This window comes from Cottoperca gobio, unplaced genomic scaffold (genome assembly GCF_900634415.1).
Source record: "Cottoperca gobio unplaced genomic scaffold, fCotGob3.1 fCotGob3_174arrow_ctg1, whole genome shotgun sequence".
Lineage (NCBI taxonomy): Eukaryota > Metazoa > Chordata > Actinopteri > Perciformes > Bovichtidae > Cottoperca > Cottoperca gobio.
Window position 1 is genome coordinate 210,001 of NW_021166822.1, and position 27,500 is coordinate 237,500.

The 27,500-nt window shown below is 39.3% G+C and overlaps 1 protein-coding gene across 1 annotated transcript in view; it reads left to right on the plus strand.

Moving 5' to 3' along the window:
- lrch1 (leucine-rich repeats and calponin homology (CH) domain containing 1) overlaps positions 1 to 27,500 on the plus strand; it is a 49,763-nt gene that overhangs the window by 12,038 nt on the left and 10,225 nt on the right. The window contains exons 2-3 of the mRNA XM_029426409.1: positions 17,062 to 17,206; positions 20,483 to 20,609. Of these exons, the coding sequence (XP_029282269.1) occupies positions 17,062 to 17,206; positions 20,483 to 20,609 (272 nt within the window). The remainder of the gene's footprint in view (positions 1 to 17,061; positions 17,207 to 20,482; positions 20,610 to 27,500) is intronic.

A 27,500-nucleotide genomic window follows, 5' to 3' on the forward strand; every position in this document is an offset into this window, starting at 1 on the left:
CGATGACTCAATGAATCTATAAAATAATAAGCCGATGAATCGTTCGTCGCAGCTCTAATACGAACACTAGAGTTCATACGACAGCGAGTGAACATATGTTATTGGAGAACTTGCAGCCGGTTCTGCTGATATTAAACCATCAGACAGCTTTCTTTGCTCCACACTGGAGTACAGAAGCCAGAGAAGAAGAATAACCTGACAGCACAACGTGCAGCAAACTGAATGCTATTTCCTGTTTTTATAATCTCGCTCCACCACATACGAATGAGGGACATGGTTCCTATAAGAATTATACATTCTATGCACATTAACTGTCCTCGATGGAGACTTTATTTATGACAGATATGAGCATCAGTCATTTTGTCTTCTGTGCAGTAGGATCTGCATCTCCCTCCCTCTACCCATAATCCCTTCTGATTTGTGTTTGTTGTGGGTTTACTTGCAATGAATCACACGTCATCTCTCCTCAGAGGACTCTTACATGTGTATGGTGCAAATAACACCAACAATGAATGAATGAGTTAATAATTACTAATGAATACTGTTAAACCAAGAAAGCCTTAATGATTGTGTGTGTGTGTGTGTGTGTGTGTGTGTGTGTGTGTGTGTGTGTGTGTGTGTGTGTGTGTGTGTGTGTGTGTGTGTGTGTGTGTGTTAAAGCTACATGATGACGTCGTGTCGTCCTGCAGCTTCAGTGTCTGAAATCTGAAATGTACAGTCTGAGTCTGTCCTGACAGACGCCGAAACCCTTTGAATAAATAAACAGGAGCAGTCTCTCATCCTCCAAATGTAGGCCAAACTCACCCCCAACACACACACACACACACACACACACACACACACCTCTGTCTCCCTCCTAAATCCCCCTGGCATCACACTGGCATCCAAACATCTCTCACACACACCATGAAACACACACACTTTCCATACCGCTCTCCTTCAGGCTTATCCTAATGCACCATGAAACACACGCCAGCATACATAGATGAGGGTTCACATATGTTCATAAACACACACGTACACACTTGAAAGCTGTGGCATTAAGTTGTGTGTGTGTGTGTGTGTGCGTGTGTGCGTGTGTGTGTGTGTGTGTGTGTGTGGTAATTTAACATACATATTCAGGAGAGTTCATTTTCTTTAATCCCGCCTGAAAGGTCGACTCTCTAAAAGCTCTTTTCCCCCGAAGGTAAAAATCAGATATCAGTTTTTCTTCTGTTTGAGAACTTCTAACCCAATTGTGTTGTCTGTATAATGTTTATTTATAGATTTAAATCATACATACTTAATGGTTCTGTTCGTTGGTTGTTTTAACTCGAGAGGAGACTGTTTATTAAGAGACAGATACAAGACAACGAAAAGAGTATAAAGAATAAACCAATGCAGAAAAACAACAAACTCTAATTAAAGTCATTTTATTAAGATGCAGTTTTAAAGAGGTAGTTTGTCTGATTCCCAATAGAGTGTTGTTCCATTTTGTGGGGCCATTATGACACATGCCCGACTACCATCTTTGTTATTAATGCAACTGCTAACAACTGCTAATGCAATATTAATGCAATATTAATGCAACTATTGCTGCTTTAAGGTAGTGATGTCACAGTTATACATATTAGGCCGTTACACTCGTTCCCCGGCTACAATGACGGTGCAGATACAACGAGAGCAGCAGATGCAGAAACTGATCCGAGCAGGTTGATGTAGGAACCTGGAAATGAGCAGAATATGTCTCTTTTAATGTTCATATCATTAGCATGAGCATCTTTGTTTCGGGGGGGGGGGACATGCTGCTGTTATGAACATTACAAACCCCCCCCCCCCCCCCCCCCCCCGGACTCACCCTGCAGAATTAATATTTTGAATTTTACAGACTTCATTAACCCGAATTGATTCAACATAGTGCCAGAAATCATGTTTAAAAGTCAGTGGGTGGGTGGTGGGTGTTTGTTTTGCGAGCCTGCCATCCCTGCAGACACATGCACACGCACATGCACACGCACATGCACACGCACACACACACACAGTTTAGTGACATGCTGACAGCAGAGAAAGATGTGGGTCAGTGGTGGGGGTCTTGTTGTTGTATTTAATGATAGTGTGTGTGTGTCAGCAGCAGGGTGGTGTGTGTTGACAGTGTGCCTGGTTAGTTGCCAGTTTGTGAAAACTCCCCCTCTCTAATCCTGTTAAAGTCTCTGCATGTCAGCCCTCTCCCCCTTTTTCCTCTATTTCTTTTTCCTGCCTTTCTATTTTTATCCTGGACTTGCTTTCCCTCCGTCTCGCACTGTTTTTATTTCTCTGTCTGTTCCCCGTCCTGTCTTTCAAATATTGTATTTTTATTTTATTTTTAAGTGCTTTATGTAAAAATAAACTCACCTTCACTTTCTGGTAAACATACTCTACTGTGCACCTCGACACAGATTAGATTCTTCTGACAGATTCTGTTATTCTGTTTTATATAAATTAAAACTGCACAAGAAAAACTTGATAATAAAATAAAGAAAATCATATTATTTCTTCTGTAAACAGTGTGTACAGAGTGTGTACAGAGTGTGTACAGAGTGTGAACAGAGTGTGAACAGAGTGTACAGAGTACAGAGTGTGTACAGTGTGTGTACAGAGTGTGTACAGAGTGTACACAGTGTGTGTACAGAGTGTGTACAGAGTGTGTACAGAGTGTGAACAGAGTGTGAACAGAGTGTACAGAGTACAGAGTGTGTACAGTGTGTGTACAGAGTGTGTACAGAGTGTACACAGTGTGTGTACAGAGTGTGTACAGAGTGTGTACAGTGTGTACAGAGTGTGTACAGAGTGTGTACAGTGTGTGTACAGTGTGTACAGAGTGTGTACAGTGTGTGTACAGTGTGTGTACAGAGTGTGTACAGAGTGTGTACAGAGTGTGTACAGAGTGTACAGAGTGTGTACAGTGTGTGTACAGAGTGTGTACAGAGTGTGTACAGAGTGTGAACAGAGTGTGTACAGTGTGTGTACAGAGTGTGTACAGAGTGTACACAGTGTGTGTACAGAGTGTGTACAGAGTGTACACAGTGTGTGTACAGAGTGTGTACAGTATGTACAGAGTGTGTACAGTATGTACAGAGTGTGTACAGTGTGTACAGAGTGTGTACAGTATGTACAGAGTGTGTACAGAGTGTGTACAGTATGTACAGAGTGTGTACAGAGTGTGTACAGTGTGTACAGAGTGTGTACAGAGTGTGTACAGTGTGTACAGAGTGTGTACAGAGTGTGTACAGTATGTACAGAGTGTGTACAGTATGTACAGAGTGTGTACAGAGTGTGTACAGTATGTACAGAGTGTGTACAGAGTGTGTACAGTATGTACAGAGTGTGTACAGAGTGTGTACAGTATGTACAGTGTGTACAGAGTGTGTACAGAGTGTGTACAGTATGTACAGCGTGTGTACAGTATGTACAGAGTGTGTACAGTATGTACAGTGTGTACAGAGTGTGTACAGAGTGTGTACAGTATGTACAGAGTGTGTACAGTATGTACAGTGTGTACAGAGTGTGTACAGTATGTACGGCAGATTATCACTGAATGAAATTAAAATTTATTTTCTGTAGGAATCGATATCTGTGTGAGCCCCCCGCCATAATAACCAACCCCCCAACCCTCTAAAGCTACAGCACTGCTAATCCACGACTGTCTGCTGGTCACTGGGTCAGACACACACACACACACACACACACACACACACACACACACACACACACACGTTGTCTTTGTGTGTCAGTTGGATTACAGCTCATAAACTGACGGGTCACTGCTGTAGCTGTAATTTCGACCGTATATCAGGATAACATTTCTCAGGAAATCAGTAGTTTGTGTAAAAGTGTTTCTTGTAATGTGACATATTAAATTGGTTTGCTCACTCTGTTGGCTACAGAAGGTTTGATTGTTGGTGCACGAGGTGAAGATAGGACTTTCTCTTTTGGGATTAGTTTCTCTGGCTTCACATTTGTGCATAAAACATTTTCTTTTTTATGTTGTGTTTGTCTGTCGGGAGCGTTACAGACTAACCGGCCTGATCTTCATGACAGCTGGTGGAAGGGTGCAGCCTGGGCTCCGGCAGTACATTCATATTATATTAATATTGTGATATGAGACTAGATAACGTCTTAGCTTTTGGGTGTTGTAATATGGCTTAAGTGTCTTCTCCTGGTTTTAAAAGCTGCATTACACTTTACCTGCAGACATTAGGGAGGCAAGCTCGCTCAATATCTTCAAAAGAAAGTTAAAAACATATCTCTTTACTTTAGCCTTTTAATAGTGATATTATATATCTCTTTACTTTAGCCTTTTAATAGTGATATTATATATCTCTTTACTTTAGCCTTTTAATAGTGATATTATATATCTCTTTACTTTAGCCTTTTAATAGTGATATTTTATATCTCTTTACTTTAGCCTTTTAATAGTGATATTTTATATCTTTTTACTTTAGCCTTTTAATGGTGATATTTTATATCTCTTTACTTTAGCCTTTTAATAGTGATATTTTATATCTCTTTACTTTAGCCTTTTAATAGTGATATTTTATATCTTTTACTTTAGCCTTTTAATGGTGATATTTTATATCTCTTTACTTTAGCCTTTTAATAGTGATATTTTATATCTTTTTACTTTAGCCTTTTAATGGTGATATTTTATATCTCTTTACTTTAGCCTTTTAATAGTGATATTTTATATCTCTTTACTTTAGCCTTTTAATAGTGATATTTTATATCTCTTTACTTTAGCCTTTTAATGGTGATATTTTATATCTCTTTACTTTAGCCTTTTAATGGTGATATTTTATATCTATTTACTTTAGCCTTTTAATAGTGATATTTTATATCTCTTTACTTTAGCCTTTTAATGGTGATATTTTATATCTCTTCACTTTAGCCTTTTAATGGTGATATTTTATATCTCTTTACTTTAGCCTTTTAATGGTGATATTTTATATCTCTTTACTTTAGCCTTTTAATAGTGATATTTTATATCTCTTTACTTTAGCCTTTTAATGGTGATATTTTATATCTCTTTACTTTAGCCTTTTAATGGTGATATTTTATATATTTTTATCTTAGCCTTTTAATGGTGATATTTTATATCTCTTTACTTTAGCCTTTTAATGGTGCCACTTTAAACTAATTTAAATGATTTCATAAATGTTTGCTATGCATGGTTTAACATTGAATGTGTAAAGGTAACTGAGATAAAGTTCAGAGTGTGTATTTTTGATCAAACAGACGGTGTTACCACGGGAACAAGAGGAAGTTTCTCTGATAAATATGTATTGGAGAAAAACTGGCTTTAACCGAAGGGAGTAGACCAGTTGAAGGGCCACGGGCCCATTGTTGATCTCATGCTTTCAAAATATGTTTCTGATAGTTTAAAACATTTACAAGAATGATGTGATGATCCCAGTAGGGTCGCTAAGTACGGCACAGATAGGGAAACTAGGCATGATTTCCAATGTTATTTTATACTATTTTAATTCTGCTATTGTTGTAATGGTACTTCAGACTCATTACATCAACACTGTGATTATTGTTCTGTAAATGCTCTTATTCTAATCTTGTACTAATTGTTATGTTTCTGCTGTGAAGCACTTTGGGCTGCAATTCTTGTATGAAAGGTGCTCTACAAATAAAGCTTATTATTATTAATATTATTATTATTATTATTATTATTACTACAGTAAAGGGATTTCTTAAATTAACAGACTGTTGTATTATTTGGTGGAAGATATTGATTTTCTCCGTATCGCCCATCCTTACCTTGGGCCAAGGAAGAACCATTATAGTGTCCTTGGTGGAGTTCTGCGCTCCGTGTGTCGTAGTTCTGGACATTATTATTATAATATTGCGTCTGCTTGTTAATTGACAGATGATCGAGCCGCTGCTGCCTTTGGGATTAGGTCTTTTAATTTATGCACGTCAGGTTTTGGTTTGGATCCAACAACCTGTGAAAAGAGATTCCAGTCATACACATTAAACGTGTGAACATTGTTTAATAAACAGTTTGACAGCAGGCTGCGTGCGACTGCTCAGAACTTGTTCAGGGTTTTTTGGAGAGTTTTTGCCTTTTTTTATTCGACAGGAAATGCGACAGGAAATGAGAAGAGAGAGCGAATGACATGGAATTTAAAGTTGGTGTTTTACATGTGGAGAATGTTTAAGAGTTTGTTGACTGAAGTGGCTTTCATTTATTATTTCAATTGTTATGCAACAGCAGAGGAAACGTGGAAAGCATGGAATTCAACCAGCTCATAGAGGAGTGTGTGTACGCTGAGGTTTCCCCCAGTGGGACACACAGCTGATGACCTTTCAATGTTCATTAAATCACACACACACACACACACACACACACGGAGCATGTGGGGGCGGGGCTGATACAGACAGAGAGGCACGTTTCCATGTCATAAAGCTCACATTGTTTTACAGTAAAATGTTCACGCAGAGCAAATCTAAACTATTTTATTAGAATTAAAAATGTATAATAGTGCAGCCTGTATGTAGCTGATGTAGTGAAGATGCAATGAGAGGGAACAGACAGAAGCCTGTCGTCTTCCTCTGAGTGTTTACATGAAGAAGAGTTTCAGTTTCATGATCAGCAACATGACAGTAAAGCAGCAGCAGGTCAACAGTTACTGGTTGTAAAACACGACGACTCAGTGGAGAGGACATTAACCCCGGCTCTACTTATTGATTTACTGTCGGGAAATACAATGATTCTGTCTCACTGTTGTCTTCACTAAGATTATATATGACTGATTCATTGTTTAGTTGTGTCACCAGTGAGTTCTTTAATAATCCAGCGCCTCAGGTCGGAGCCAAAGATCCTCTGAAGGTCAGCTCCTTCTGAAGGCAACGCTATCTCCTCCAGCTCTCCGTACAGTTTGCAGTTTATGAATTACAGAGGTGCTTTTGATGGTTACAGGAAGCTGATGTGATGCGTCCACCGGTGCTGTCTTTGTATTTAATAACTCGTTCAACATGTGCTCATTTCTGGCTGTTAAGACTTTAAAATGTTGTTTTTGTTTGTAGAAATGTTAAAATGTTTAAAGGACAAAAATAGATTCAAAGTGAAAACATATCATCATCTTCAAGATACGCCTTTATTTAGACATTTAGAAATAACAAAGACACAAAGACAGCAGAATAAAGAAGTCAGAACTCAGCCGTGTGCAGAGGCTGAAGCAGGTTATCAATATAATATAATGACGTGAGAAGAGTAACGTCTCAGACTCAAAGTTTATTTGTATAATTGTTTGTAAATAAAGTTTTCAGATTTCATTCCTTAATCGCCGTCTAAGCGAAATGTTTAACACAGTAATAAACAATATATTGTGCAGCCCTGTGTGTCTGTGTGTGTGTCTGTGTGTGTGTGTCTGTGTGTGTGTGTCTGTGTGTGTGTGTCTGTGTGTGTTGTGTGTGTCTGTGTGTGTCTGTGTGTGTGTGTGTGTGTGTCTGTGTGTGTGTGTGTGTGTCTGTCTGTGTGTGTGTGTGTGTGTGTGTGTGTATTTTCTTTTCTTGTGGAGCCAGGAATTAGAAGAGCTTCCTATACCACTTCTTCTTCTTCTTCTTCTTCTATTTGGCACACTGGCCCTGGAGATCTGGAGCGGGCCAGTTATGATAGACATGATATTTACCTGCCTTGAGTTTGACACGTGTGAATTAAGGCCTCAGCATCATAAACGTGTGTTTGCTACAAAGCTTATTTTCTGCAATTATCCAAAAGTGGTAGTTAAAATATTAAAACGTGGGAAGTAACATTCATTTTATGGCATCTTCTTTGTGTTGTCCTCTCAGGACATCAGAGCAACTTTAAAAAAAGGGATGAACAAGGATTCAAATGAAGAGAGAAAGAAAGAGATGATACAGGATGACAGTAGCTGAAGTCACCATGACGACCATGTGAGACTTTCTGCATGGATGCAGTCACATGGCTGTGCAAACATGCGTGTGTGTGTGTGTGTGTGTGTGTGTGTGTGTGTGTGTGTGTGTGTGTGTGTGTGTGTGTGTGTGATGCTGTGTGCTTCAGTAGCTGCACAGTGTGTGTGTGTGTGTGTGGCAGATGGACATGGGTATAGAAATAGGTCATGTAGAATTCCTGTGGGACGACCAGCCATTCCCACACACACACACACACACACACACACACACACACACACGCACACACACGCACACACACACACGAAAATCATTAAAACACATAAGATTTGCTTTATAAGGTCTGGCTATGGGAGGCAAACACACACACAAATTGTTTTCCTGTGCTACTGGAACATTCCTCGTCCACCAGAAGGAGATTTATAGGACCTCAGAAAATGATCTCAGATCCGCTTTGTATTTCTGCTACAGGCAATGATTTCTACTGAGGGCAGAGGGGATATATATATATATATATATATATATATATATATATATATATATAATATACACATCTCCTGTTAAAGTGAACACGCAGCTCATGGAGACAACGAAGGTCCTTTAAATTTAAACCCTATCCGCTTCACAATCACAGACAAAAAGACAGTGTTTATATTCCAGATCCTGAGCTGCTCATAGATCATGCTGCACATTTGTAAAGCTGACAACATGTAGACCATTAGAGGCAGAAACTCAAAACACTGAATACATAGCAACATGCCCTGTTGCTTTATGGGCAGTAAAAGTAATGATGCTGTATTTTAAAGCTTCTATATGCTCACAACAAGCGTTGGGATTGTTCATGTTTTACTGTCCTTCAGTCATGAAGTAGATTTAATGAGGTGAACAGGAAAAGAATCTTTCTGTGAAACAACAACGTGTGTATTTACAGACTGACACGTTGTTGGTTTGGGATATTTATGGGACTTGTTGACCTTAAGAAACATGTACGTCCAGCCGGATCCTTCTATAAGCAAATCAGAATGAGTTTGGAGGTTTCACTCGTCTCGTCTCGTCTCTCTTGCTCCATTTGTCTTCTGAATCTCCGTGTTTTGTTCTCCAGAACAACCGGCACGAGTGCGTTACATAACGGCGAGCGAGTACAGTTCAAGTGCACATCCACCCACATCCACTCTCTCTGAGAACTACGAAGCCTCATAGCGTGCGGACACAGCCGGAGGGGTTCATTTCCCCTTTAAGGACAAAACAAACGTAAAGAAAACAACATGTGTGTTTGTTGTGGTGGCTCATGATTCAGAACAACGTGTCGTCCTGCTGCTGCTTCGTCTTTCTGACTCCTTGGAAGGAAAAGTAGGACGAGAGAAGAACACCCAGAAGGATCAGTCTGCTTCTTTATCATCCACACACACACTCACACACACACACGTACACACACACGCACACGTGCACACACACACACACGTACACACACGTACACACACGTGCACACACACACACACACGTACGTACACACACTCGCACACACGTCTCCAGGACGTTAGCTAATTAAGTTGTCACAGTGATAATATGATACTGTACATCAGGGGTCCCCAAACTTTTTCCTGTGAGGGCCACATAACTTTTCCCTTCTCTGATGGGGGCCGGGGTCAGTTTGTAACAGAAAAAGTGTGACGATCGCAGGGGTGCCTAAACGTAAACATTTATTGTTTTCCAGAAAGCCACACATCACCAAATATTAATCACCCTCTCTGGGTTCTTCACAGAAAACATTAAGTTTCACTTGTTCCAAAAGCAGCGCAAGTTTCACCTCAAATGCTTTTATGTGAGAATACATGTCGTTTAAATGAGTTCCCCCTGGCCTTGTAGCTGCAAGTTAAGGCTGTTCAGCATGTCTGTCACGTCTGTTAAAAATGCGAGGTGCCATTTCCATTCTGGGTCGATCAGCTCTGGGACCGTTTTGTCTTTTGAATGAAGAAATGCGTTAATTTCGGGTAGCAGCTCGTAAAAACGCCTCAAAACTCTGCCCCGGCTGAACCACAGGACCTCTGTGTAGTACAGCACGTCGCCGTGCGCAGGCTCCAGTTCAGACAGGAATTGTTGGAACTGCCTGTTTAAGTCCCTTTGCTCTGATGAAGTTTATGCATGACACCACAACCTTCATGACAGAATCCCACTTCAACACTTTGCAGCGCAGTGCTTGCTGGTGAATTAGGCAGTGGACTTGTAGCGGGCTTACAGACTCACAGACAGACTCACAGACAGACTCACAGACAGACTCACAGACAGACAGACTCACGGACAGACAGACTCACAGACAGACTCACAGACAGACTCACAGACGACAGACTCACAGACAGACTTACTCACAGACAGACTCACAGACAGACTCACAGACAGACTCACAGACGGACTCACAGACAGACTTACTCACAGACGGACTCACAGACGACAGACTCACAGACAGACTTACTCACAGACAGACTCACAGACGACAGACTCACAGACAGACTTACTCACAGACAGACTCACAGACGACAGACTCACAGACAGACTTACTCACAGACAGACTCACAGACAGACTCACAGACAGACTTACTCACAGACAGACTCACAGACAGACTCACAGACAGACTCACAGACAGACAGACTCACAGACAGACTCACAGACGACAGACTCACAGACAGACTTACTCACAGACAGACTCACAGACAGACTCACAGACAGACAGACTCACAGACGGACTCACAGACAGACTTACTCACAGACGGACTCACAGACGACAGACTCACAGACAGACTTACTCACAGACAGACTCACAGACGACAGACTCACAGACAGACTTACTCACAGACAGACTCACAGACGACAGACTCACAGACAGACTTACTCACAGACAGACTCACAGACGACAGACTCACAGACAGACTTACTCACAGACAGACTCACAGACAGACTCACAGACAGACTTACTCACAGACAGACTCACAGACAGACTCACAGACAGACTCACAGACAGACAGACTCACAGACAGACTCACAGACAGACAGACTCACAGACGGACTCACAGACAGACAGACTCACAGACAGACTCACAGACACACACACACCCAGCCGTCCAATGAAAGGTGATATCTCTTTGAATTGCCTTTCCTGAGTTTTCTCCCGTTTAAATCCTTCATGGGGAGTTTTTTCCTCGACAGCTGTGCAGCTGATGTGGGTCCATAAGGCCCACCGTAACACTGCAACACCTTCACTACAATACATACAAACACATTATCAATCAATCAATCAATCAATCAAAAAACTTTATTGTCATTTCGAGATTATACAATGTACAATTCAAATGAAACTTTGTTGTCCTGGCTTACTGTACAAGTGAAAGTGGTCATAAATATTTAAAAGTGTCGTGGTGCTGATGCATACATATGAAATAAAATGTGTACTTAAAATATAAATGTACTTTATATAAATAACATATATACACTATAAAATATATACATTATATATATTCTTATGTTTGTTGGTTGTTTTCTCTTGAAACATGTGATTTGCACTACAGTAATGTGTTATATTCAGATATCAGTGGAATATAAATTGGCCCAACTTTTCTAGTCTAGAGTTTATGTTGCAGCTGCAAGTAAAAATGGTTTGGTAAGGAAATGCATTAGAATATAACTAAATACAAAGAAGAGCAAAATATCTATTAGGATAGAATATATTAGTCAAAATGATGACGGGAGCCCTCTGGGCCTGCAGGAGCTCTAATCCATGCATGCCTGAGTGGCAATAATAGACCAGAAGAAATGTAAAAATAGTTTCATGTCTCTTAGTGTCAGCTGATGCTGCACACGATGCACTTATTCAAACGGTGAAAAGGGGAAATATGGGATAAATATGTGTCACTACAACCTGAACTTAAACCATTTATTAGTTTGGAAATGAATTCCAATAAACTTTAGTTGGACATCTTCGTTCCAAATCCTGCAAAATTCAGTGGAGAAAAGTGAGTATGCATAAATATATTTAAAAAGAAATGTGTATATGAAATACAAATGGATAATAGATTCCATACAGTCTCAGTTTACGTTATTCATTTCAGGGTTTAAGATGAAAGCGACAGGAAGTTTGAATTTTTATCACTTTTTAAAACTTGATTGGATCTGATTGGTCTCCTTAAAGTGGCGTTAGAAAAGTTATTACTGGCTATTAGACAACAGTATCGTTACTCTCTAACTTTAATAGTTCATATCAGACCTGATTATTACCCTCGTCAGCCTCAGCAGCACCTTCAGCATCCTACACACACACACACACACACACACACACACACACACACACACACACACACACACACACACACACTCTCTTTCTCTTTGTGCATCATCTATGTTTAGATCCGGAAAAACTTGGATGATCTGCAGATATGCATTTCATTTGCACGATAAAGATGAAACACACACACACACACACACACACACACACACTGCAGGGCGTGTGTTGCAGCCCGGTATATACTTACTTTAGAGTTCTTCAGGCCGACACAACCACACAGCCTGACTGCACATCTGAACCAGGAGGACCAGAAACATCAAAACACAGCAAACTGACATGAACAGTTAGATCACGACACTTTTATGTATATGGAGTTTGTGTTTTTTAGTTTCTCGATTCAACTGGAATCAAAAAGCTACAAATAAGGCACGTGACTTGTACAACATCTTACAGTAGCAGCAACACTTTAGACTCTTATACATCACAGACTTTATCACTTCCTGTTAAGTCCTGAGTCCTGTTCTGCTGTAGTGACGGTTAGTTCATGTTTTATTCATGGCAGGAAGTAGTTGGGTGAGGTGGTAAGCCACCGTTCCACTTCCTGTCTGGCGCGATGTGCTCTCTCCGCTGCTACGCCAAAAATACACTGGGTGCGTATTTTTAGCGGCGAACCGCTACTGAAACCGCTACGTCTGTGGAATAACAAGCGTTGGCTTAGTGGTCGTGATCGCTAGTTCAGTGGTTATCCATTTAGAGCTTTTACTTAAAATGACCATCCCTAACTTCTGTCTGAATTTAATCCTTCTTCTTCCTCCCTCCCTCTCTTCCTGCTCCTTTCTTCTCTCCCCCCCCCCCCTCCCTTAGTAGTGTAGATGACAGAGCTCAGAGTTGATGAGTAGGCAGGAAACATTCCTGTCTCAGCTGCTCAGCCTCCACCTTCTCCACTCAGTCAGAGTGTTTGTAGTTCCCATCACTGCTCACATGTCTTCTTTGTGCCACTTGATAACACAGTAAACCTTCATGTAACGTCACCAGACTGTATTTGTATCTGGTTACTTAGTGGGTTACCCGACCCGGTGCAGGACGTGACGCTGCCTTGGATGTAACTGATTTAGACTTTATTAAAGTCGGATGCAACCCAATTTAGTAACTCGCTTGTTTGAAAGTAGCTCGTAGATTCTAAGAACTTATGAAGGAACCTTGAATGAGCTCTGAGGAAGTTACCTTGTACTCAGTTCATGTCTTCTGAAGCATGTGGGAGATTCAGAGAGTGTGTGTGTGTGTGTGTGTGTGTGTGTGTGTGTGTGTGTGTGAGAGAGAGAGAGACTGAGTTGTGTGTGTCTGTTAGTCTGAGTTGTATGTGTGTGCCCGACATAGTGCATTACGAGTGTTTTTCATTAAGGTCACTGCAGTGAATATCACGTTATGATGCCCCCTGTATTATTTTAGAGGTTAAAGAGACACACACACACACACACACACACACACACACACACACACACACACACACACACACACACACACACACACACACACACTCTGCCAGTAGCCGGTAGTTGAGTCAGCCTGCTGCTGTTTGCTCGGAGGATGAAAGCAGGACTGAATAACTCTTTGTTTCTCTGCCACGTTGTTTTTAATAGCACTTCCTGTGACTGCGTGACCCATGATGCAACGCTGCTGCCTGTGCTGTGATTTCACTGTTGAATGACAGGAATACTGCTGCAGTTTGTAAAGTCTGTTTGTTTGAATCTCACAGTCTGGTGAGCAGTATATCAGCTAAAACATTCTCTTGTCACAGCTTCTGAAATTGGATAATTTGCTGCGTCTCTCTGTTTTATATAATGAATGATGATGAGTTTGTGTTGTAGCCCTGATATCTGTGGTTGTCTTGCATGATTGATATAAGGCAAATATTATATAATGTTAACATCATTTCAATGTCAGTTCATGAAGTGGTTAGCCTAGTTTAGCACAGTGACTGTAAGCAGGGGGAAACTGTTAGCCTAGCTTAGCACAGTACTGTAAGCAGGGGGAAACTGTTAACCTAGCTTAGCACAGTACTGTAAGCAGGGGGAAACTGTTAGCCTAGCTTAGCACAGTACTGTAAGCAGGGGGAAACTGTTAGCCTAGCTTAGCACAGTACTGTAAGCAGGGGGAAACTGTTAGCCTAGCTTAGCACAGTGACTGTAAGCAGAGGGAAACTGTTAGCCTAGTTTAGCACAGTGACTATAAGCAGTGGGAAACTGTTAGCCTAGTTTAGCACAGTGACTGTAAGCAGAGGGAAACTGTTAGCCTAGCTTAGCACAGTGACTGTAAGCAGAGGGAAATCGTTAGCCTAGTTTAGCACAGTGCCTGTAAGCAGAGGGAAATGGTTAGCCTAGCTTAGCACAGTGACTAAGCAGAGGGAAACTGTTAGCCTAACTTAGCACAGTGACTGTAAGCAGGGGGAAACGGTTAGCCTAGCTTAGCACAGTGACTGTGAGCAGGGGGAAACTGTTAGCCTAGCTTAGCACAGTGACTGTAAGCAGGGGATATTGTTAGCCTAGCTTAGCACAGTGACTGTAAGCAGGGGATATTGTTAGCCTAGCTTAGCACAGTGACTGTAAGCAGGAGGAAACTGTTAGCCTAGCTTAGCACAGTGACTGTAAGCAGGGGATATTGTTAGCCTAGCTTAGCACAGTGACTGTAAGCAGGGGATATTGTTCGCCTAGCTTAGCACAGTGACTGTAAGCAGGGGGATCTTGTTAGCCTAGCTTAGCACAGTGACTGTAAGCAGGGGGATCTTGTTAGCCTAGCTTAGCACAGTGACTGTAAGCAGGGGGAAACTGTTAGCCTAGCTCCTGTGCTTATTACCCTGAAAACGTCACACTCCTGCCATGGACACGGTTTCTCTTTCAGGCACTTTGAGGGAGTATTTCTCTGAACATTTTCCCTCTGCTTCCATTATTTGTGCTAAGCTAGGCTAACCACATCCTGGCCCCCTCTCTGTACTAAACACAGTGATGAAACTGATCCATGTTCTCATCTGAATCTAAATAAGTCAACAAATAATCGCCTTAAGCATTTATCTCCCACTAAGCGCACAACATTAGCACCATTTACCAGCCGAATGCTGGTGAACTTTGCAAGCGGCTTGAAGATTTCATCACTTCTATGCTCTATCGAGTGGCTGGCAACATTTGAACATGCACTTGCCATTTGGCCGGTGAACACGAATGTATTCAGCATGTTGCATGTTGCTAACCAGCTGTGCTTTAATCCTGATATTTGAAAGTTGTTGTTCTGACGTCCTGAAAATACGAAAGTGTCTATTTTTTCCAAGAGAACTGCCGTGTTGATGGTCAGCAGTGTGCGACTCCACCGTACGGTTTGTTACAGGCTTCTGACTGACATCTTTGTGTGAGATGTGACTCGTGCTTGTAAGCCTTTGTTGAATTTTAAGGATTTTCGTTTAGATAAATGTCTGTTAAGTCACGATTTAGCAGGTAGCACACTTGTGATTCAGCCTGTGGCCCAACGAGGGAACTATTGCAATATTTATATATTTGCCGTATTATAATTATGTAAACAATTGTGTATTACAGGTTTTCTTCATTGTACACACACACAAATGAAGTATGCACTAGGGCGGCACCCTCTGAGATTTCTTTAGTTCATTAGTCATCTTTTAATGCTGAGGGACTTAAAAACACAGGATTTAAATTGAAGCTTTTAAAAGATGCTTTGTGGAGAATCTTTCTTTGTTTTCACAGAAATATAAATAATATATCCAGCAGGACTGACATCTTAAGTAATGCCTCTTCAAAGTGTTCGAACGTGAACACTGAATAACACGACATGTTTCCAGGACCGTTGCCCTGCAGAGGAAATGAACTCTTGGTGTGTTTAAGAGCTCAGCCGCAGCAGAACAATGTGGAGTAATGGGTCGGACATTTCGTGGCCTTATTTGGCTGCAGCTGATAACTGAGCTTCATATTGTTGTTGCAGAGCTGCAGCAGGAAGTGATGTCATCAATCCTGTCCTTGACAAATACTGACTTCCCTGAGATTGGCGACATTTATACCTCAGACAGACGAAGAATGTGCTGAAGTTTACTCCACATAACAATATGAAAATACACACAATATGTGTTCGCTTTTATAGAAGTGTTGATTTATTCTGATGCACTTTGTATTTATATCAGTGCAGTATATATAACATAATAATAAGTAACTCTTCTTCACAGAAACTGTGTTTTCTTTGCTCCATTGTTTGAATATTTGAGGGATTTCTTTAGAGCACAAATTTCACTTTCAGGTAGTAAAATATAAAATGTGAATAAATCTGTGCTTCTTAGTTCGAAATTGACTTATCTACTGTTTTAAAAAGAACTGTGTGTGTGTGTGTGTGTGTGTGTGTGTGTGTAATGGTCACACATGCAGAGCACACAGTGACATGTGTTCTCTGCTTCTCTGTCTAGTACCTGGAGTCTAGTACCGGGGGTCTAGTACCTGGAGTCTAGTACCGGGGGTCTAGTACCAGGAGCAGTGGGCAGCTCATGTACAGCGCCCGGGGAGCAATGGGAGTGGGGGGGAGGGGGATGTCCACAGCAGGGCAGGAGGTGAACTGGGACCTCTCCAAGTAGCAGTCACACTCCATTTTTAAGGTCTGGTCGGTGACTTGAACCAGCAACCCTACGGCTCACAGTCCAAGCCCCTCCTGCCTGAGCCACTGCCCGACTTAGACTTACATAGTAATAATAATAATGTTGTACCATTAAGACCTCTTACCGTTACAATCCTATTTCAGACCAAGTGAAGTTCCAACACTTTGATGTTTTCGGTGTGAATAATAAAATATTCTATTTGTAAAACCGTTTATTGAGTTATTTTGTTGCGTCTTCTCTCCGCAGACCTCTCGAAGAACAGACTGGCAGACGTCCCCTCGGAGGTCTGTCACCTGGTCGCCCTGGAGGCTCTGAACCTGTATCACAACTGCATCAGGACCATTCCTGACAACATCATCGGCCTGCAGTCCCTCACCTGCCTAAACCTCAGGTACACACCCACACACACACACACACACACACACACACACACACACACACACACACACACACACACACACACACACTGTGTTAATCTCATAGCCTTTAATGGTCAACAGACAGGACGGCAGACGTCTGCTGGACACTTCAGAGTAAATAAAATGAATGTTCGTATAACTGTGACACTTACTGTAGGCTGTTCTGCATCATGACTGTTCACATATTGTCCCTTACAAAGAGCTCCTGAAACACAATGCAACAGAGACGTTTCACACAAACACCAAATCAAATCTCCGTCCTGCATTAAACACGTATCTGAGTTACACATGGTTCCCTTCAAATCCTTGAAAGTTTGTGAATTTGAAAGTAGTTTTTGGAAGTAGACATAAATAGACGTAGGTGCTTGAAATGATACATTTTGTGCAAGAATATAAATGGAAGTTTATTTCACTTAACATGAGGTTTGTTGCTGCGTCGTGTTTCAGCTTCTGTAAAGCCCGTCAGTCGTAGTGATGTGTCTCAATCCATGACGTGTTGGGTCCTTGGATTTGAGGGAATTGGGCCTGGAAAGTTCTTGAAAAGCCCTTGAATTATTACAACTGGGTTTTTATTTGTGTACCTTTCAATCAACCTGCTGTAATTACATGTGAAATAAAACCTTTCATTTGAAACGGTGGCCTAAATTCAATGTTGTCACGGCAACGACAGATTAAATCAGAGTGACGAAGCAGAAATAAAAACAGTGTTATTGTCCTTTAATGTGAGCAGACTGTGCATTGTGTGAAGGCTTATTGTCACTGCACTGTGTGTGTGTGTGTGTGTGTGTGTGTGTGTGTGTGCGCAAGCCTTTTTATCTCCACCGAAGAAAAGGCTTGTCACGTTCAGATTTGAGGTTTAAATTCATACACACACACACACACACACACACACACACACACACACACACACACACAGCCTGTCCCATCCCAACAGGAAGGACACTCTGCCTTCCTCTCCAGAATTATTTGAGTCTCTTTACTTTAAGTTGCACACGTGTACAAACATATTCCTTATTGTCGGCTTTGGTTCAAATTTAGGATGAATTTTAATTCTTGTTTGAAATATTTCAGTTTTATATTGGTTGAAGTTGAGTTTTGAATCACAGCATGACATGATGTTTTGGTTTTGAGACATTTCACTCCATAAATATATATCCATAGATAAATGCTCCATAAGTGTTTCTATCCACAAGCTTTTTAATGTGTTTCATTTGTTCGACTTGACGTCTGGTTTCCCTCCCAGAGCTGTGACTCTTCTTCTGCTGTGCTTTAATGGCACAGACCAGAGAATCAGCTCCACCAGCTGTTTATCTCCATCAACCAATGAACTCATAGCAGTCGTGGCTGGAAACAAATGTTCATTTGCTTTTTGTTTGAGCAGATTTTCAAGAGATTGTTTTGAAATTTGTGCTTCATGGAAAGAGAGTGAGAGAGAGTCCTGAAGCCATCAAAGCACATTCTCCAACCGGAGCTAGTCGCCCGTTGAAGAACACGATATGCTGATGGATGAACTCATATGAGACTGATTGCTCTCCACATTGTTGTAAATACAACCAGGAAATACTAGAAGAGCCTGAAACTTAGAAACACATGAACTAAAGTCTAAATAAGAACAGCTGATATTCCACCAGAAATATAATCACAACACTTTACATCACAACATGATTAACATAAATATGTCAACAACTATGGGATGGATTGTGATGACGTGTGGTTCATCAGTCATGTTCCCCTCGGGGGGGATCGGTTTACTGCTAATATTAGCATGCTAACACACTGAAATAAGATGCTAAACATTGTGTCTGCTAAACTAGCATGCTGGTGTTAGCATGCTGGTGTTAGCATGCTGGTGTTAGCATGCTGGTGTTAGCATGTACTCCTGCGTGGCTGCAGACTGGTCTTGTTTTTCTCTCCATTGTCTCCCAATGTGTGTGAACAGCTGGATAAACTCACTTGTGTGTTTCCTGGATGTTATTTTCAGAGCTGAGTCAGAGGGGGGTGTCACAGTCTAGTGGTGTGTGTGTGTTTCTAGTTCACTGGTCAGAGCCTAAAGGCGCGGTTAGCTTTTCTCTCTTGAGATGTATTTATACAGAATGCTCAAAGTGCTTTTCAGCTGCTCTCGGCTCAGCTGAGTAAAATGATTTGAATCTATTTTTGAGCATTTGGAGCAGCAGTGAAGGACGGAGCTGCTTTGAGTCTGGAGTTGTGCTTTCAGAGAGTGAAGCACAACCAGAGTCCAATGAGCGAGTCGGGACGAAGCCGTTCTGAAGAGCCTCCTTTGTTCTTCTTTCTAGGACATTTAACACGTTCTCCTTACAAGTGCAAGGTGCTGCAACCCTACGAGAATTAATAATCATTTATTTAAGGAATTGTCTTCTCACATTATAATATCATTTTTTTACTATTAACTTATTTAGTATTTTATCAATTTTGTCTGTAGACTGTGTAGACCAGGTGTGTCAAACATGCGGCAGGATGACTTTGCAAAGTGTATAAAGTATTTGTTTTGATCATAAAGTAAAATACTGTTCCAGATCCCTGTGACGACACAAATGCACTGTGATCAGTAAGATGTAACACGTGTGTAAATTATAAACTGATAATATTGTTGACATTGCAACTTTTTTTCTTAAGAAATGTCAGGTTCATAATGTTTTGTAAAAAGATCACATTTTTACAGTTCCAGAATGTTCTTGTACTTTCTTGCACTAAACGAAGGGAACATGTGGAGTTGTGGTTATTTACAGGTTGTTATGATGTTACTGGAGATTGTGCTGCATGTGGCCCCTGAACTAACATGAGTTTGACCCCCCTGGTGTAGACCATCTGATACCCTGATTTATCACATTTGTGTGCAAACAGACACACACACACAGACACACACACATACACACACACATGGTTGAAAGGGGACGCGTTGAGGTGAGATAATATATTTATTTCCCCTTGTGCCTTTTGTTGTCAGTGTCAAAACAATCAGCACTTTTATAATGTTCACATTTATTCTATAATTTATTCAAGTCTCTCCATTTAATTTTAATGCTGAAAGATTTGCTGTTAAATTATTCATAAGTTCTCTCTCATTCAGTGTTCCTCCAGTTATTATTATCTTTATTTAAACAGACGGCAGTGTGAATGTAACACGTTTAACTCGTTTAGCAGCCGTAGTCTCAAACCTCAGAAGTGACTTTTAAAAGATATTGTTTTTAAGTCACATGATTAGAATGACTTCCTTGTTTGTGTTGCAGTCGTAACCAGCTGGGCGCTCTGCCGGCCTGTCTGTGTGGTTTACCTCTGAGGGTCCTCAACGCCAGCAACAACAAGCTGGTGAGCCTGCCGGAGACCATCGGGCAGCTGCACAACCTCATGGAGCTGGTGAGACTCTGCCGACTCCGTCTGCAATACTGCAATACTGCAATACTGCAATACTGCAATACTGCAATACTGTATTACTGTATTACTGCAATACTGCAATACTGCAATACTGCATGACTGCAATACTGCAATACTGCAATACTGCAATACTGCAATACTGCATGACTGCAATACTGCAATACTGTATTACTGCAATACTGCATTACTGCAATACTGCATTACTGCAATACTGCAATACTGCAATACTGTATTACTGCATTACTGCAATACTGTATTACTGCAATACTGTATTACTGCAATCCTGCAATACTGCAATCCTGCAATACTGCAATACTGCAATCCTGTATTACTGTATTACTGTATTACTGCAATACTGCAATACTGCAATCCTGTATTACTGCAATACTGTATTACTGCATTACTGCAATACTGCATTACTGCATTACTGTATTACTGCAATACTGCAATACTGCAATCCTGTATTACTGCATTACTGTATTACTGCAATACTGCAATACTGCATTACTGCAATACTGTATTACTGCAATACTATATTACTGCAATACTGTATTACTGCAATACTGCAATACTGCATTACTGCAATACTGTATTACTGCAATACTATATTACTGCAATACTGCAATACTGTATTACTGCAATACTGCAATCCTGTATTACTGCAATCCTGTATTACTGCAATACTGTATTACTGCATTACTGCAATACTGTATTACTGCAATACTATATTACTGCAATCCTGTATTACTGCAATACTGCAATACTGTATTACTGCAATACTGCAATCCTGTATTACTGCAATCCTGTATTACTGCAATACTGCAATACTGCATTACTGCAATACTGTATTACTGCAATACTATATTACTGCAATACTGTATTACTGCAATACTGCAATCCTGTATTACTGCAATACTGTATTACTGCAATACTGTATTACTGCAATACTGTATTACTGCAATACTGCAATACTGTATACTGCAATACTGCAATACTGTATTACTGCAATCCTGTATTACTGCAATACTGCATTACTGCAATACTGCAATACTGCATTACTGCAATACTGCAATACTGCAATACTGCAATACTGTATTACTGCATTACTGCAATACTGTATTACTGCAATACTGTATTACTGCAATACTGTATTACTGCAATACTGCAATACTGTATTACTGCAATACTGCAATACTGTATTACTGCATTACTGCAATACTGTATTACTGCAATACTGTATTACTGCAATACTGCAATACTGCAATACTGTATTACTGCATTACTGCAATACTGTATTACTGCAATACTGCAATACTGTATTACTGCAATCCTGTATTACTGCAATACTGTATTACTGCATTACTGTATTACTGCAATACTGCAATACTGTATTACTGCAATACTGCATTACTGCAATACTGTATTACTGCAATACTGCAATACTGCATTACTGCATTACTGTATTACTGTATTACTGCAATACTGCAATACTGCAATCCTGTATTACTGCATTACTGTATTACTGCAATACTGTATTACTGCAATACTGCATTACTGTATTACTGCAATACTGCAATCCTGTATTACTGCATTACTGTATTACTGCAATACTGTATTACTGCAATACTGCAATACTGCATTACTGCAATACTGTATTACTGCAATACTGTATTACTGCAATACTGCAATCCTGTATTACTGCAATCCTGTATTACTGCAATACTGCAATACTGTATTACTGCAATACTGCAATCCTGTATTACTGCAATACTGCAATCCTGTATTACTGTAATACTGTATTACTGCAATACTGCAATACTGTATTACTGCAATACTGTATTACTGCAATACTGTATTACTGCAATACTGCAATCCTGTATTACTGCATTACTGTATTACTGCAATACTGTATTACTGCAATACTGCATTACTGTATTACTGCAATACTGCATTACTGTATTACTGCAATACTGCATTACTGTATTACTGCATTACTGTATTACTGCAATACTGCAATCCTGTATTACTGCATTACTGTATTACTGCAATACTGTATTACTGTATTACTGCAATACTGCAATACTGTATTACTGCAATACTGTATTACTGTATTACTGCAATACTGTATTACTGCAATACTGCAATACTGTATTACTGCAATACTGCAATACTGTATTACTGCATTACTGTATTACTGCAATACTGTATTACTGTATTACTGCAATACTGCAATACTGTATTACTGCAATCCTGTATTACTGCATTACTGTATTACTGCAATACTGTATTACTGCAATACTGCAATCCTGTATTACTGCAATACTGTATTACTGCAATACTGCAATACTGTATTACTGCAATACTGTATTACTGCAATACTGTATTACTGTATTACTGCAATACTGTATTACTGCAATACTGTATTACTGCAATACTGCAATACTGTATTACTGCAATACTGTATTACTGCAATACTGTATTACTGCAATACTGCAATCCTGTATTACTGCAATACTGCATTACTGCAATACTGCAATACTGCAATACTGCATTACTGCAATACTGCAATACTGTATTACTGCATTACTGCAATACTGTATTACTGCAATACTGTATTACTGCAATACTGTATTACTGCAATACTGCAATTCTGTATTACTGCAATACTGTATTACTGCATTACTGCAATACTGCAATACTGTATTACTGCAATACTGTATTACTGCAATACTGTATTACTGCAATCCTGTATTACTGCAATACTGCAATACTGTATTACTGCAATACTGTATTACTGCAATCCTGTATTACTGCAATACTGTATTACTGCAATACTGTATTACTGCAATACTGCATTACTGCAATACTGCAATACTGCATTACTGCATTACTGTATTACTGCAATACTGTATTACTGCAATACTGCATTACTGTATTACTGCAATACTGCAATCCTGTATTACTGCATTACTGTATTACTGCAATACTGTATTACTGCAATACTGCAATACTGTATTACTGCAATACTGTATTACTGCAATACTGTATTACTGCAATACTGCAATCCTGTATTACTGCAATCCTGTATTACTGCAATACTGCAATACTGTATTACTGCAATACTGCAATCCTGTATTACTGTAATACTGTATTACTGCAATACTGTATTACTGCAATACTGTATTACTGCAATACTGTATTACTGCAATACTGCAATACTGCATTACTGCATTACTGTATTACTGTATTACTGCAATACTGCAATCCTGTATTACTGCATTACTGTATTACTGCAATACTGTATTACTGCATTACTGTATTACTGCAATACTGCATTACTGTATTACTGCATTACTGTATTACTGCAATACTGCAATCCTGTATTACTGCATTACTGTATTACTGTATTACTGCAATACTGCAATACTGTATTACTGCAATACTGCAATACTGTATTACTGCATTACTGTATTACTGCAATACTGTATTACTGTATTACTGCAATACTGCAATACTGTATTACTGCAATCCTGTATTACTGCATTACTGTATTACTGCAATACTGTATTACTGCAATACTGCAATCCTGCAATACTGCAATACTGCAATCCTGTATTACTGCATTACTGTATTACTGCAATACTGTATTACTGCAATACTGCAATACTGCAATACTGCAATCCTGTATTACTGCAATACTGTATTACTGCAATACTGCAATACTGTATTACTGCAATACTGTATTACTGTATTACTGCAATACTGCAATACTGTATTACTGCAATACTGCAATACTGTATTACTGCATTACTGTATTACTGCAATACTGTATTACTGTATTACTGCAATACTGCAATACTGTATTACTGCAATCCTGTATTACTGCATTACTGTATTACTGCAATACTGTATTACTGCAATCCTGCAATACTGCAATACTGCAATCCTGTATTACTGCATTACTGTATTACTGTATTACTGTATTACTGCAATACTGCAATACTGTAATCCTGTATTACTGCAATACTGTATTACTGCAATACTGCAATACTGTATTACTGCAATACTGCAATACTGTATTACTGCAATACTGTATTACTGCAATACTGTATTACTGCATTACTGCAATACTGTATTACTGCAATACTGTATTACTGCAATACTGTATTACTGCAATACTGCAATACTGTATTACTGCAATACTGCAATACTGTATTACTGCATTACTGCAATACTGTATTACTGCAATACTGTATTACTGCAATACTGCAATACTGCAATACTGTATTACTGCATTACTGCAATACTGTATTACTGCAATACTGCAATACTGTATTACTGCAATCCTGTATTACTGCAATACTGTATTACTGCATTACTGTATTACTGCAATACTGCAATACTGTATTACTGCAATACTGCAATACTGCATTACTGCAATACTGTATTACTGCAATGCTGCAATACTGCATTACTGCATTACTGTATTACTGTATTACTGCAATACTGCAATACTGCAATCCTGTATTACTGCATTACTGTATTACTGCAATACTGCATTACTGTATTACTGCAATACTGTATTACTGCAATACTGCAATACTGCATTACTGCAATACTGTATTACTGCAATACTGTATTACTGCAATACTGCAATCCTGTATTACTGCAATCCTGTATTACTGCAATACTGCAATACTGTATTACTGCAATACTGCAATCCTGTATTACTGCAATACTGCAATCCTGTATTACTGCAATACTGTATTACTGCAATACTGTATTACTGCAATACTGTATTACTGCAATACTGCAATACTGCATTACTGCATTACTGTATTACTGTATTACTGCATTACTGTATTACTGCAATACTGCAATCCTGTATTACTGCATTACTGTATTACTGCAATACTGTATTACTGTATTACTGCAATACTGCAATACTGTATTACTGCAATACTGTATTACTGCATTACTGTATTACTGCAATACTGTATTACTGCAATACTGTATTACTGCAATACTGCAATACTGCATTACTGCATTACTGTATTACTGTATTACTGCAATACTGCAATCCTGTATTACTGCATTACTGTATTACTGCAATACTGCAATCCTGTATTACTGCATTACTGTATTACTGCAATACTGTATTACTGCAATACTGCATTACTGTATTACTGCAATACTGTATTACTGTATTACTGCATTACTGTATTACTGCAATACTGCAATCCTGTATTACTGCATTACTGTATTACTGCAATACTGTATTACTGTATTACTGCAATACTGTATTACTGCAATACTGCAATACTGTATTACTGCATTACTGTATTACTGCAATACTGTATTACTGTATTACTGCAATACTGTATTACTGCAATACTGCAATACTGTATTACTGCATTACTGTATTACTGCAATACTGTATTACTGTATTACTGCAATACTGCAATACTGTATTACTGCAATCCTGTATTACTGCATTACTGTATTACTGCAATACTGTATTACTGCAATACTGCAATCCTGCAATACTGCAATCCTGCAATACTGCAATACTGCAATCCTGTATTACTGTATTACTGTATTACTGCAATACTGCAATACTGCAATCCTGTATTACTGCAATACTGTATTACTGCATTACTGCAATACTGCATTACTGCATTACTGTATTACTGCAATACTGCAATCCTGTATTACTGCATTACTGTATTACTGCAATACTGCAATACTGCATTACTGCAATACTGTATTACTGCAATACTATATTACTGCAATACTGTATTACTGCAATACTGCAATACTGCATTACTGCAATACTGTATTACTGCAATACTATATTACTGCAATACTGCAATACTGTATTACTGCAATACTGCAATCCTGTATTACTGCAATCCTGTATTACTGCAATACTGTATTACTGCATTACTGCAATACTGTATTACTGCAATACTATATTACTGCAATCCTGTATTACTGCAATACTGCAATACTGTATTACTGCAATACTGCAATCCTGTATTACTGCAATCCTGTATTACTGCAATACTGCAATACTGCATTACTGCAATACTGTATTACTGCAATACTATATTACTGCAATACTGTATTACTGCAATACTGCAATCCTGTATTACTGCAATCCTGTATTACTGCAATACTGCAATACTGTATTACTGCAATACTGCAATCCTGTATTACTGCAATCCTGTATTACTGCAATACTGCATTACTGCAATACTGCAATACTGCATTACTGCAATACTGCAATACTGCAATACTGCAATACTGTATTACTGCATTACTGCAATACTGTATTACTGCAATACTGTATTACTGCAATACTGTATTACTGCAATACTGCAATACTGTATTACTGCAATACTGTATTACTGCAATACTGCAATACTGTATTACTGCAATACTGCAATACTGTATTACTGCAATACTGTATTACTGCAATACTGTATTACTGCATTACTGCAATACTGTATTACTGCAATACTGTATTACTGCAATACTGTATTACTGCAATACTGCAATACTGTATTACTGCAATACTGCAATACTGTATTACTGCATTACTGCAATACTGTATTACTGCAATACTGTATTACTGCAATACTGCAATACTGCAATACTGTATTACTGCATTACTGCAATACTGTATTACTGCAATACTGCAATACTGTATTACTGCAATCCTGTATTACTGCAATACTGTATTACTGCATTACTGTATTACTGCAATACTGCAATACTGTATTACTGCAATACTGCAATACTGCATTACTGCAATACTGTATTACTGCAATGCTGCAATACTGCATTACTGCATTACTGTATTACTGTATT